The sequence below is a fragment of the Marmota flaviventris genome, chromosome 13 (genome assembly GCF_047511675.1).
Source record: "Marmota flaviventris isolate mMarFla1 chromosome 13, mMarFla1.hap1, whole genome shotgun sequence".
NCBI classification, from domain to species: Eukaryota; Metazoa; Chordata; class Mammalia; order Rodentia; family Sciuridae; genus Marmota; species Marmota flaviventris.
The window spans coordinates 41,528,753-41,541,777 of record NC_092510.1 but is presented as its reverse complement, the minus strand read 5'-3'; the positions used below and the strand labels follow the sequence as shown (position 1 = coordinate 41,541,777).

Here is a 13,025-nt window from a genome sequence, read left to right as displayed (position 1 = left end):
CTTTATAAAGTTTAAATTTGTGATTTGAAGAGTTAAATTTGTAATCCCCCCCATTATTTTTCATGCTATTTATATTTTCCCACATGAGCTTTAGTAATAATTTGTCTAACTCCTTATTGCTTATTGGTATTTCTTGGAGTACCATGATAAATTCATAAATTAACTATAGGATAACTGTTATTGAATCACCCTGTCCATTGACTGGGAGTGACTTGTCTTTTGTTCAGATCTGTTTTTATGTCTTTCAGGAATGTTTTAAAATTTTCCTCATCTAGATTTTATTGGTATTGTAATTGGGGACTGTCTCTATCATTATATCCTCTTACGTTGTTTTTTTTGTAGGTACGAAGGCAGTTTATTTCTGTCAGTTTTATATCCTACTACGTATTTTTATGCTAGTTTTATCCTTAATACTCTCAGATTCTTCAGTTGTACCAGGGATTATTCAACTTTGTTCTCTAAAGGGCCACATAGTAAATATTTAAGGCTTTGCCATATATATCTGTCACAGATTTTTTTTTTTAATTCTTTGGTTAACTGCTTTTTTTTTTTTTTTTAAATATCTTTATTTTTATTTTTGTATGTGGTGCCAAGGATTGAACCCAGTACCTCCTGCTTGCTTGCAAGGCAAGCACTCTACTGCTGAGGTAGAACCCCAGCCCTGGTTAACTGCTTTTTAAAAATGTAAAAACCATTCTTAGCCTGAGGCCCATTAAAAAAATAGACCTCAGGTGGGATTTATTGACTACTGCATATCACCTGCAAATATAGTTCTGTTTCTTCTATACCAGTTTTTCTGCCTCTAGCTGATTGATGCATTGGTTTCTACTGTCATGATTTCATGGAATTATGTTATTTTATTTGCCATGTACCTGTTTCTATGATGTCTTCTTTGCTTATTAAAAACTTGGCATTTATAAAATTTTTTTGTTTTAAGCCCCTATTTGACCTTTTACTATCTGTTGGTTTTTAAATGATGTATTATTTTAACTCCTACCAAATTTGCTTATTCCATTTTTCTCTTTGCCTCTTCAGTTTTCTTCTGATTTGTGTTACATGTAATATCTGTCTTGTCCAACTTCACTTGAGTATGTTTTAGCAGTGCATTCAGAAATATTAAAACACCCACTCTAAGTTCTTTTGTTGCAGTTTTTGCAGTTCTTTCTTTGTTGGATGAATCTTATCCTCTTGCCTTCTCAACTAGGGGCTCTTGAGTGCTGTGTTTATGTTTATGTGTGTTTGTTTAAAACTGGTGATGTTATATATAGCATGATACTTGAAGGACAAGTGGTGGACGTAAAAATTTTGCTCATACTCTAAAATATTGTTTAAAAAATTCTTCTCATTGTTGCTTTGTATATTGTTTTTGCAGTTTGATGCCAGTCTAATTCTCTTAGCCCTATAAAGTATTTGATGCTTTTGTTAATGGGTATTTAACCCAGGGGCACTTTACCACTGAGTCACATCCTCAATCCTTTCTTTTTTATTTTGAGACAGAGTCTCATTAAGTTGTTGAGGCTGGTCTTGAACTTGCAATCTTGTCTCAAGTCTCTGGAGTTCCTGGGGGTTGCTTTGCTATTTTTTCTTTTTAGGTTTTTCATTCTAGGTTGATATTATAAGGTTACCAGTAAGACTTTGTAATGTGTAGATTCAGGTCTTTTACTTCTGGGAAGTTTCCTTGGATTACTGATTTGAATATTGACCATGTTCCATTGTTTTGTTTTTCTTCTTTAGTGATATAAATTGAATGTTGCTTCCTTTTGACCTACCTTCCATCTTTACCTCTCTTGACCTTTCTTTCTTTTCCTTTTTCTTTTTTTAGTACTTTGCTACCTTTCTTTAGATCTGGAGTCTCTTTTGCCTTGGGCATGTTATAATTTAGTCTACCTTTTCTTCCATTTCTTTTTCTAGACCTTAGAAAAGAAATGGAAGTTCTATCAATTCTTTTAATTTTTCCTTGTAGTATATGCATATATGCACTTCTAAGGTTTAGAATTTCTGATTCGTGGTACTGTTTTCCCCATAGATCCAAAATGTTCTTGTTACCACATTTAGTTAAGAATGTTGGCTTAGTTTTCTTTTACTTAATGGTTGTTTTGAGGTGTGTTCTCATTTTGTTTTCTAATAGCTATATAGTCCTGTTTGTCCTTTTCTTCCTCACTTTTGTGGTTATTGGGTGTTTGTAAGACTCCTAGCCAATGGGTTGCTCTTCTGTCAGTATAACAAAGTTTAGATTTTTAAATAAATTTTTAAATTCGTTTTGGTGTGGATAGGTTTTATGTCTTCCAGTTTCTATTTTGCTTTGGTCTTGCTGGACCATAAATCTGCCCTTTTTGTTTCTTTACACCTCCACCCTCCCACCCCTGGTTTCTTTTTCCTTTCTTTCTTTTTTTCTTTGCTTTATTTCTCCCTTAGAAGCTTCGCTTTTGAAAACTGATAGGTCAAATAGTGTGTCCTTTAAGTAGCTTTCCCATAAACTTTGCTTTAACTGGACATGTGCTATTCTCAGATTTAGGGTGGACTTGCTTGGTCTGCCTTTGTTTGCCACAAAACTTGTAGCAGGAACAAGGCAGGCAGGAGCATGTGAATTTGTTTATTTACTTATTCTTCTCAAATTTGAGTTAAAAAAAAAAAAACCACCCCCTCAGTCAAATTTGAAAATAAAGTTAAAATTTGGCTGAGGGGGTGGTTTTTTTAAGTTTTATTTTTAGTTTGACAACCACTGTTGTTAGTTTCTTGGAAGTATCTGGTGCTAATTAAATTATCAAAATTTAACTGTTTCATTGTACTGCAAAAAGGGAAAAATTTATGTCAACTATTTTAAAGTGTTAATATCAACTCTCTGAAATTACAACTCGATTCATAATTGTCTCAGTACTTTTATAATACTTTGAAGTCTTCCCAACTTCCCCATGCTTTTTTCTTTTTTTATATGTATTTATTTTTTAGTTGTAGTTGGACACAATACATTTATTAATTTATTTATTTTTATGTGGTGCTGAGGGTTGAATCCAGGGCTGCACACATGCAAGGCAAGTGCTCTCTTGCTGAGGCACAACCCCAGCCCTCCCATGCTTTTTCTAATATAATCCTCTCAAAAAAATTCATAGATGAAGAGATTAAATGAATTCCTAATATCATATAGCACTTGACAGTATCAATACTTAACATAGGCTTTCTTGTTTAGATTTTTTGCTCTTTCTGCTGTGCTTCATTGCTTAACCTTGTTGGATAATGCATCAAATATCCAAACTGGTAGGCCTCCATTAGGTCTGTAGTGAATACATTTAAAGTGATACAAAGCATGCACCTTCATAGTATAGTTTGGGAGGTGGGTTTATTGCCTTTTCTTGATGTTTTTTTAAAGATGTAACTGTTCTTTCTTCCTCTTCTCTTATAGGACCAAGCCATATGTCATTCTACGTTCGACCCCACAAAGGGTCAACACTTTTCCAGTGGTCTCTTGGTAATGGTACCCCAGTCACAAGCAAAGGAGGTGACTATTTTGTATTTTATTCCCATGGACTCCAAGCCTCTGCATGGCAGTTCTGGATAGAAGTGCAGGTGGGAATTTTCCATGTGATATTTAACAAAAACCTTGAATTCAGTTATCTGGCTTCAGAGAACTAACTGATTATCTCCGGCAGGTCATAGAAGAACAGCCTGAAGGAATGGTTACTGTAGCCATTGCTGCCCACTATTTATCTGGGGAAGACAAGAGATCCTCTCAGTTAGATACTCTGAAGGAGAAATTCCCAGATTGGACATTTCCCTCTGCTTGGGTGTGCACCTACAGTCTCTTTGTGTTTTAATCTTGTGGATAAGCTCTTAAGTACGTGCCCAAGGGATACTCATGTGACAGTTACATGGATATTTGTAACGTAAGTCAATGAATTTTAATGAGCATATGTTCAAAAAGCTTTTTGGGTTAACACTCTTTAGGGCCAGCCACTGTATGGGTTAAATTGGGATTGTGAAGTGTAACCTTTTTGACACTCGAAAATGCCATTTTCTGGTACTTAATCACATGTGGGTATTGCCATTACACACATAATGTCATTTTTTATGACCTTAAGGACAAGAGCCAACAAACCAGTTCCAATAGCTGCCTCTCTAGGATCAACAAAATTTAGACTGTCAGACCATTAACAAGATAAAAGTCATTTCTACTTAAAATCCAAGATCATTTGTTTTATTAGTAGAGGTGGGTAAAAATACCGTTCACTATGGTAATGACTCCCATAAGGACTGTGGAAGAAGGGTGGGACTCTGGAAGCCCTAAGTATTGTATTTCTTCAGACAGCCTCTAGAGTGTGCTTTGTGTAAATGTGGAGCCCTGTGCAGAGTTGGCCAAATAGTCAGAGCTGTTGCCATGCTACTTTCCTGAGGTGGTTTCCTATTGTCCTCTGAAACGTGTTCTCTGCCTCCATCTTAGCAGATTGAGAAGGGGAACATTTGCTCAGCTATATTTCCCTCTGGGTTTTTATGGTTCTTTTGGTTCAGAAAAATTGTGGAAGTATACAGCCTGAATATCCTTCCGCAGAGCACCGAGTTGCCAATGTGGCTATTCTGGGGTGCAAGCTGTGGGGAGGATAGGGAATGGTGGGTATTTTACAAATATTCTGTTTTGTAGGAGTCTTTTGTTATACAAGGTTAATCCTTTAGGATGATTTTATCGATACACTGGGTCCTTTTTTGTTTTCTATCCAGTTGCATAATTTCCTGATAACTTACTGTCCTGTGAGACTGGCTTTCCTGAGACTTGAAGTTGTGGCTTACATGGGACTGAGACTACTAGAACTGTTAGTGTTCAAATCCTGTATCACGGCAGCACTAGGCCTTAAAGGTGCTTTTCATTTTGAAGATGGATGGGGGGTGTCTAGCTTGTGAGGTATAACAAAGCAGCAATAGAGTGTGGTGAGATCATTGGTAAATAGCACTAAAGTTTTTTTTTTTGTTTGTTTTTGTTTTCATTAAGACGTAATAAGTTAGACAAATTCTGTGTTAGTAAGCACAGGCCAAAACCAGTTGAAAACCATAGGAAAAAAAAATTCTCAGGTGATGCAGGAACAAGAGGAATGCTTCTTGAAAAGTGGCCCTGAGATCTGTCTGCATAGCCAGAACATACTAAGTGTGCATCACAAGAGATAACTTTCTTGAAATTGCTTGTGTGATGTGTACAATGTGCTCTCTTAAATCATGCTCCTCATATTGCCTAATTTATGACTTCCTAAAAACCGTGCCCATGTAGGTAGCAGGGCTTTGGCCAGAGCTTTCACATGCATTAACACTGGAGTCATTGCTTTTCCTGGAGTTAGTAAAAATCATTTTATCAGACTCAAGTGCTTGAAGTGTCTCGCTCCTGCTGCATATGCCTAGTAGTACATAAGGTTTGCAGGACTTACAGCTTGTATAGAATCATCGTTCAGAGAAAAAGTAACACAATGATAGTTTCTCTATGAATTTCAAAATTAAGCATATATTCTGACCCTGTGGTTAATCTGAAATAGATTATTAGAGATTATTTATAGAAAAAAGTAAAACACCATGTTGAGAACACTATGAAAAATCTGTTCTCTGTGATTCCCCCGCCCCCACTATGGGGAAGGCTACTGTTTCTCCTTTCAGTAATAATCATGGTTTGCCTTGGGGTTGTTTCTCTAGGCAAACAATTGTTTTATTTAGCATTATGAAGCTTTTATATTGTGCAAAGCCCATAACAAGATGCTCACTTACTCTTACTGCCTGCTTAATAATCTGGGAGGTTGTTTAAATGCCAGAAATGGTCAAGTAATTTGTGTTCAGTCCTGTTAGTAAACATAATGTATCATGTTAGCAACTTCTGGGACTAATAAACCTGTTAGTTCCACCCCTGCTTTTATCTGATCATTTGAATAACATTTCTAAAAGGGTTTTTTAAACTCTAACTGAAGCATTTTCTACAGAACTTAAAAGTAGCATAGTATTGTAACATTCAGGGAAAGTGTGAAGAATTGATTTCAAAGTAGTTCTTATGTGACCTAAGAATGATTGTTGCATGGTATTTGTTTCCCCAGTTTAGCAGATGAAATTAAACAAGGTAGGATACTTTAAGATGTTACCACCAAGGGTTGGGGTGGGGTAGGGTGGGGTGCACAAGCTAGCCTGCTGACTCAGGAAGCTTTTGGAAGAGTGATTGTTTCTGTCTATTTCTTTTTGCTGGTTTGCTGACTTGTTGAGGATTAATTGTTGCCTTACAATGTTACTGAAATAAACTTTTTAACATACTGGTTAGTATCTTTTTAATAGAAAAAACTTTGTTAATTGCTTACTTTATCCCCATATTTTGGTTATTTCATGTTTTATGTAGCTTTTAATTAATGCTAAAGACATATATGGCTTATATGGGTATAACTGCTATTTCAATGAATGAAATGAGCAAATAACTCAGATTATTTCAGGTGAAATCTTTATACCTTGGAATGAAGTTCATGCATCTGAATTTTATAGAACTTAAATGAAATTGTTTAGTAAATGTTGAATTGTAGCATATTTAGGAGTTTTAAATCATCAAAGGGCTAATAATGAATGATGGTGGGGAGGTAGGGCTAGGAGAGAGGGAAGAAATTACTTCTCAGTGACAGTAGTAACACACCGTTTAATCTCCAGCCAAGGGAAGGGCAGCACCATTCACCAAAACAGAGCACACACTTCTGATTCAAAGATCTCTATTCAGGTTTTCTGAGTGAATTCTTTCAAGGTGAAATGGCCAGACAATTTCTTAATATACTTCCCTTTCTTTTAGGGCAAATAAACTCAAGATGTACTTGTGCCTTGTATCTGTTTAGTTGAAATATTTATGGAATTTTGAAGTACATCAATTTTTTTTTTGAAATTACTACTTCCATATTTGATTTGCAAAAAATTTCTTTTTATCTAATTTGGCTCTACACCATGACCAAGTAGGAATGCAAGGTTGGGTTAACGTTCAAAAATCAAATCTAAAAAAGGGCAAAACACACATGATCATCTCAGTAGATGCAAAAGTGTTTATAAATACAAAATCCTGCCAGTGATAAAAAAAATTCCCAACAAACTTAGGAGGCAACTCAACCTGGTAAAGACAGCTATAAAAAACCTGCAGCTAACATGATAGTTAATGATGAGAGACTGAAATCTTTCCTGTGAGATCAGGAGGAAGACAAGATTTCCATTGTTATTCACTGTTGTCCTGATGGCTTTAACTATGGCTATTTGGCAAGGGAAAGAAAGGCATCCAGATTGAAAAGGTCCAGTTCAAACTAGCTGCAAATGACACAATCTATATAGAAATCTATCTAAGGAATCTACATACATACACACACTAGTGGAACAACAACCTTACAGTTATTGGATAATACACCATTACTGACCTCAGTATCAATTTCTATACAAACAAAACAAAAATGAATTTCATTTACAAGAATATGAAGAACAAAATCCTTAGGAATATGTTAACAAAAGCACAAACTAAACTGAAAACTACAAAGAGCATTGCTAAAAGAAATTAAAGACCAGCATTCCTAAAACTGATTTGTAGATTGAATATAACACCTATCATCAATCAGCTGACTTTTTGTTTAGTGCAGAAATAACAAGTTGATCCTAAAATTCATATGGGACTTCAAAGGACCCAGAATAGCTGAAATGGCTTTAAAAAAAAAAAATGAAGTTAGGACTCACACTTTCAAAATTTCCTAGAAAGCAAGAACAGTCAAGAAAGACAGCACGTTACTGTAAACACTGAGATCATTGTAACATACAGATGACTGTTAATTGAGAGTATAGAAATAAACCTAGACATTTAGAGTCAATTGATTTTTGGCAATTCACTGAGAAAAAAAAATCTCTTCAATAAATGATGCTCAACTGAATATCCATTTGCAATAGTTAACTAAAAATGGTTCAGAAATCTAACTGTATAAGCTAAAATTATAAAATTTTTATAGATAGGAAAACATAAATAAATGTAATTTGAATTAGGGAAATTGTTTCCACTGTGAATGGAAAAAAGACAGAATTAGGAAATTCTTGCAAATCACTTATCAGGTAAGGGCCTAGTATTCAAAATATAGAAAAAACTCTTGCAATTCAATGATATATGAAAAGATGTAATCAATAAATAGTAAGTTAAAATATAAATTATACTGACATACCCATTTCATTTACAACTTCAATGGCTTTGACCAAAAAGGTAGACGACAAGTTTTTGTTGTAGAGACTGGGACCTCCATCCACTGGTAGTGGGAATGTTAGTGCAGGTACTCCAAAAACAACAAAAAATTAAACAATTATCATATGACCCACAGTTCCACTGTCAGTCCCTTGTTATCCATGGGAATACCTTCCAAGATCCCTACGCAGTGGATTCCTGAAATTATAATGGTACCTGATTTATACCATGTTTTTTCTATACATACACACCCATGACTAATTTTAATTTATAAATTAGGCACAGTAAGATATTAATAACTACCAGAACAATTATAATAATATGTTATTTAAAACTATTTCTTTTAATTTTTCATTTAATATTTTTGGACCTCAGTCTAGTTGACTGATGGTAACTGAAGACTCAGTAAAACAGTTAAGGGGGGGAATTTACAGTATCTGAATGTTCATATTTATAATAGCCCCAAAGAAGAAAAAAACCCAAATAAACCCTCAACTGCTGAATTGATGAATTAATTACATTGATACAATGAAATAGTACCTTAGTAAAGGATACACAAGTAAAGGATGTCAGATATAAAAGTCCATGTTTTATATGATCATGAAATGTCCAGAATAAACAAATTCATAGCAACAGCAGATTTAGGAATGCAGAAAAATGGGAAAGTCAAAATAATTTTTAATCCCCCACATTAGAGAAAGATGCTCAGTCTCCTGTACACTTCAATATAAAATTGCTTGCTTGATGGAGGTCATATGGCATAATTTTCTATCATTTATTATATTTTGAACATTTTCCATGTTATATTAACTGTTGTTCTAACATTCTGTTGTCTGGCATTTAGGATGCTGCCAGCTCTACATCTACATATGAATATTCTAAATATATCTGCCTGAATTTATAGGTATTTCATAAGGAAAAACTCCAGGTAAAATTGTAAAAATAAGAAGTTTTTTTGAGACAGGGTATTGGTATGTTGCCAAGGCTGATCTTGAACACCTGGGCTCAAGTGACTGTCCCATCTTAATCTGCCCAGTAGTTGGGACTACAGATTTGTGCCACCACACCTGGATCAAAAGAATATTTTTGTTGTTTTAATGTATATATATACTTTTTGCTGTAACCTGAGATGATAAATAAACACAAGTTTGTGTAATAGTTTTATTGCCCTTTGCCAAGTAAAAAATACACATTACAGAAGTAGCAGCTTTAATTACAAGCGAAGGTTGACTCTATCCCCCAATGAGTTCTTGTTTTGGTATCAGCAAATAACTTAATTGTATCCAGTAACCTTTCAAATCATTATACCAAATATTTAAATTCACTGGTTAAAACTATGGCTTAAACAGTTGATATACATAAATCAAACAATACAGCAAAATAAAATAAGAGTTTTTAAAAAGAATTAAGTGGTTATACACCAAACAGAAAATTTCGATAAACTTGCCAATTTTTTTTTTTTTGCCCTTGGGCTTCCTATTTGTATTAACTGAAAAGTGAATATTTTATATTAGAAAAGACTCATTTACAGTCTCAACTATGGAAATAACATTAACAGATTGGTGCTCTGCTTTCCAGAATGAGATGAACTCAGCACAGTTTTATTTAGAATATTTGAAAAGATCACAGCTGTTCATAATGGTAAATCATTTTTATTGATTGACTATTCACACCAAACACAAAAGATGCTGGTTCTTCTCCCTAATGGAATAGGACTGAAGAAATTTCAGTTTAGTTTCCTGGTGTGCTGCATGTACTCACACAAAAACATATTCTATCAAAAGGTTCAGAGGAAAGACGGTTTGAAACAAAGACTTAAATAAAAATAGCACCAGAAGGACCAGGTACCAATTGTCACACACTCCACCTATTCAGGAATTTTATTATGTGAAATTATTGCACTTGTAAAAAGTAAATGATAGTAAATTACCAAACAATAATTTTAAATGGTTGGTGAATTTTGAAATAAGCAATTTTAAAATGATTTTGAGTTTCCCTTAAAAGGAAATTCAGCTAAGATAACTATTTACTTTTTAAAAACAAGGACAGAGGACCAAGTTTTATTTCTAAATTATAACTGTACTGTGAGAAAAGAGGTTTTTTTTTACATAGTGGTACGAATTTGGTCCACATCAAATACATTGTTATTATAAAAATAAACAAGTTTTCATAAAAAATAACATTGCATTCCTTGTTCAAATTGCACAGTACAAACAAGCTATCTAAATTAATACTGTTATTAAGTAATTACAATTACAGTGGATATGTGTTTAGTCTGAAGCAGCTAAGGAGTATGCAGTTTTGTTTTCATAATGTAAAAAAACCTAAAATTTAAGTCATATCTAGAAACACATAAAATCTTTTTAAAGTTTACAATGAAGAATGCATTATTTACATACTAATTTTTAGTAGCCATGATAATACAGGATTCAGCAATCTATTTACATAAAAGCCTATTTTTATTCAATTTACAAAAAAGCAATAAATAAGAAACTACATTAATTTGCACGAAACCTGTTATACTTCATGATCAATGGGACCATTGCTGTTACTTGATGACTGAGCCAATAAATCTGTATTCCTTTATGAAGACTGCTTATTTCTTGGAAGAAGAGCAAGCCCAGTTTTTGTTCCAAGAGTATCTACCTATAGTCATGCAGAATCCAGCATAAAACCTTACAAATTATGATACAAGCCTTAAAAAATATGAATAGTGCCTTTGAGTATATTTACATAAGAATATTCACAAAAAAGATACAGTTCTTTGATACAAAATAGTTTAGTGGTATCAGCATAATTGATAAGAACCCCTCACACCTCTGCCAAGAACCCCTCACACCTCTGCCCACATTATCTAGTAGGAATCAAGCTTGCTGAAGCAGGCACATTAACTCCCAGATAAATATCTTCCACCAATTCGAGGATGCGATTTAACAGGCTAGTAAAGCCAAAGAATGTTTCCATCACACTGGCACATATTGTGCAAGGGGAGGCCCTCTACTCAAAAGGACCAATTAGGGAGTCCAGCAGGCTGTACTCAAGGAAGCAAACAGGCAGCTCAAGAACCCAATGAGCTACAGCAAGCACCTCAGCATTTATTTTTTTAAAAAGCATTCTACACACGCAGAACCAGAAAACATAGAGGCTGTAAGTACTGAAAAAGTATGCTTATCTGGAGCAAAACAATCCTATAGTTTAAGAGGCCCCAACCTTTGAATAAAATCAAAATATTCTCATGTACATCTGTACAATACTCTTTTATTACTTTCCACTGCAGCTTAAAAATTTTTATGAAAGATACTTTATTTGATATCACATTTTTATGGAGTCAAAGATATTTCTTAGAGAAAGAGTTCATTAAAATCTGATAATACTTAACCATAGTCTCTGAGCTGAGTTCTTTCCCCTGTTAAATAATTCAACTAGGTCACAATGTACTCATGGTTGCACACTGCTGCTAATTAATACTGCCTGTCATGATGTTACCTCTATGTTGTTAGGACACAGAACAGTCATAAGTCCCATCCTGAAATGGTTCTTCCTCCTGTGCTCGGGTTGTGTCCTCTTCTTTCCTGCTGACCATACTACTAACACCAGCTTCACTTTGGGGGATGATTCCATGGCTGGAGGAGGCTCTGCTCTCCTCTGCCCGGGGACTGGTCTGTTCAGGAGTCTTACCCACAGCAATTGGCTGGAAGGCATCAGGCTGGATTTGCTCTTCTGTTATCTCACTGAGCTTCTGCAGTTGTGGCTTAATGATGTTTAAAAATGGCTTATATCCAGGGCTAAGTAGAGAGAAAAAAACTATTTCTCATCTGCCATATTTCAAAAGACTTGGTAAATCGTTATGGGTAAACTATTAAATATTGATACAATAAGGAAAATAAAAGATTTTGAGGGAAAAGAAGGCTTCTTGAGTGCCTTGCCTAGCAGCACAGAGGGAGCTGTACATAGCATAGGCTGAGTCTTACATTCCTGAGCAGTAGGAGCAAGGACTGACATTTAAGGCCATTTTACAACTAAAAATACTTTTATAGTTGAAGGACCATACTACCACTTTAGATTAAAAAAATTACCTTTAGAGAACATAGTGTTTGGCAAATAGGAAAACTGGATCTAAATAAGGGAAATAAATAGAACCAAATTCATATATAACTGGTGGCAAAGTTCAAGGTTCTGAACTCTGATCTACTCCTATTAGTTTAAAAATCAACACAACTGTAAGTTTTTGTCTTTTAATCCAACCATTACATTAACAAAATGGTTGGGTATAGAATGATTATTAAAGAAAGTATCCTTAAAAACGAACATGAGAGGGGCTGGGGTTGTGGGTTAGTGGTAGAGCACTTGCCTCGCATGTGCAAGGCCCTGGGATTGCTCCTCAGTACCACCTAAAAATAAATAAATAAAATAAAGGTATTGTGTTCAACTATAATTTAAAAATAAATATTTTAAAAAAAGTGAACATGAGAGATGGGGCTGGGGTTGTGGCTCAGCGGTTGAGCGCTTGCCTCCCATGTGCAAGGCCCTGGGTTCGCTCCTCAGCACCACATAAAAATAAATGTAAGTAAATGATAGCATACACCTGCAATCCCAGCAACTCAGGAGACTGAGGCAGGAGGGCTGCAAGTACAAAGCAACTTAGGGGGGCCCTAAGCAACTTAGCAAGGCCCTGTCTCAAAGTAAAAAATAAAAAGAGCTGGGGATGTGGCTTAGTGGAAAAGCACCTTTGGGTTCAACATCCAGTACAATAAACAACAATGAATACAAAAATATATAAGCATTTTTATCCTACTAGCCTGAAAAAATAAAAAAATAAATGTTCAAACTACAA

General features: G+C 34.8%; 2 protein-coding genes across 8 annotated transcripts in view; one reads left to right on the top strand and one right to left on the bottom strand.

Moving 5' to 3' along the window:
• Positions 1-13,025, bottom strand: part of Ric1 (RIC1 homolog, RAB6A GEF complex partner 1) — a 135,509-nt gene that overhangs the window by 11,488 nt on the left and 110,996 nt on the right. For 4 of the 6 annotated variants that reach the window (XM_071600619.1, XM_027943059.2, XM_071600617.1 and 1 more), the window contains one exon: positions 9,339-11,976. In XM_071600619.1, the coding sequence (XP_071456720.1) occupies positions 11,688-11,976 (289 nt within the window). In that variant the 3' untranslated portion in view covers positions 9,339-11,687. Of the gene's footprint in view, positions 1-6,981; positions 8,283-9,338; positions 11,977-13,025 lie in introns of those variants that run through there. The other 2 variants (XM_027943060.2, XM_071600618.1) reach the window with 2 other exon arrangements.
• The window catches only part of Ermp1 (endoplasmic reticulum metallopeptidase 1), a 54,441-nt gene that overhangs the window by 35,755 nt on the left and 5,661 nt on the right, over positions 1-13,025 (top strand). The window contains exons 14-15 of one of the 2 annotated variants that reach the window (XR_011704101.1): positions 3,401-3,564; positions 3,648-3,881. Coding sequence is in view for 1 of the 2 variants with exons in the window: in XM_027943061.2 (XP_027798862.2) it covers positions 3,401-3,564; positions 3,648-3,812 (329 nt within the window). In the remaining variant the exon portion in view is untranslated. Of the gene's footprint in view, positions 1-3,400; positions 3,565-3,647; positions 6,267-13,025 lie in introns of those variants that run through there. The other variant, XM_027943061.2, reaches the window with a different exon arrangement.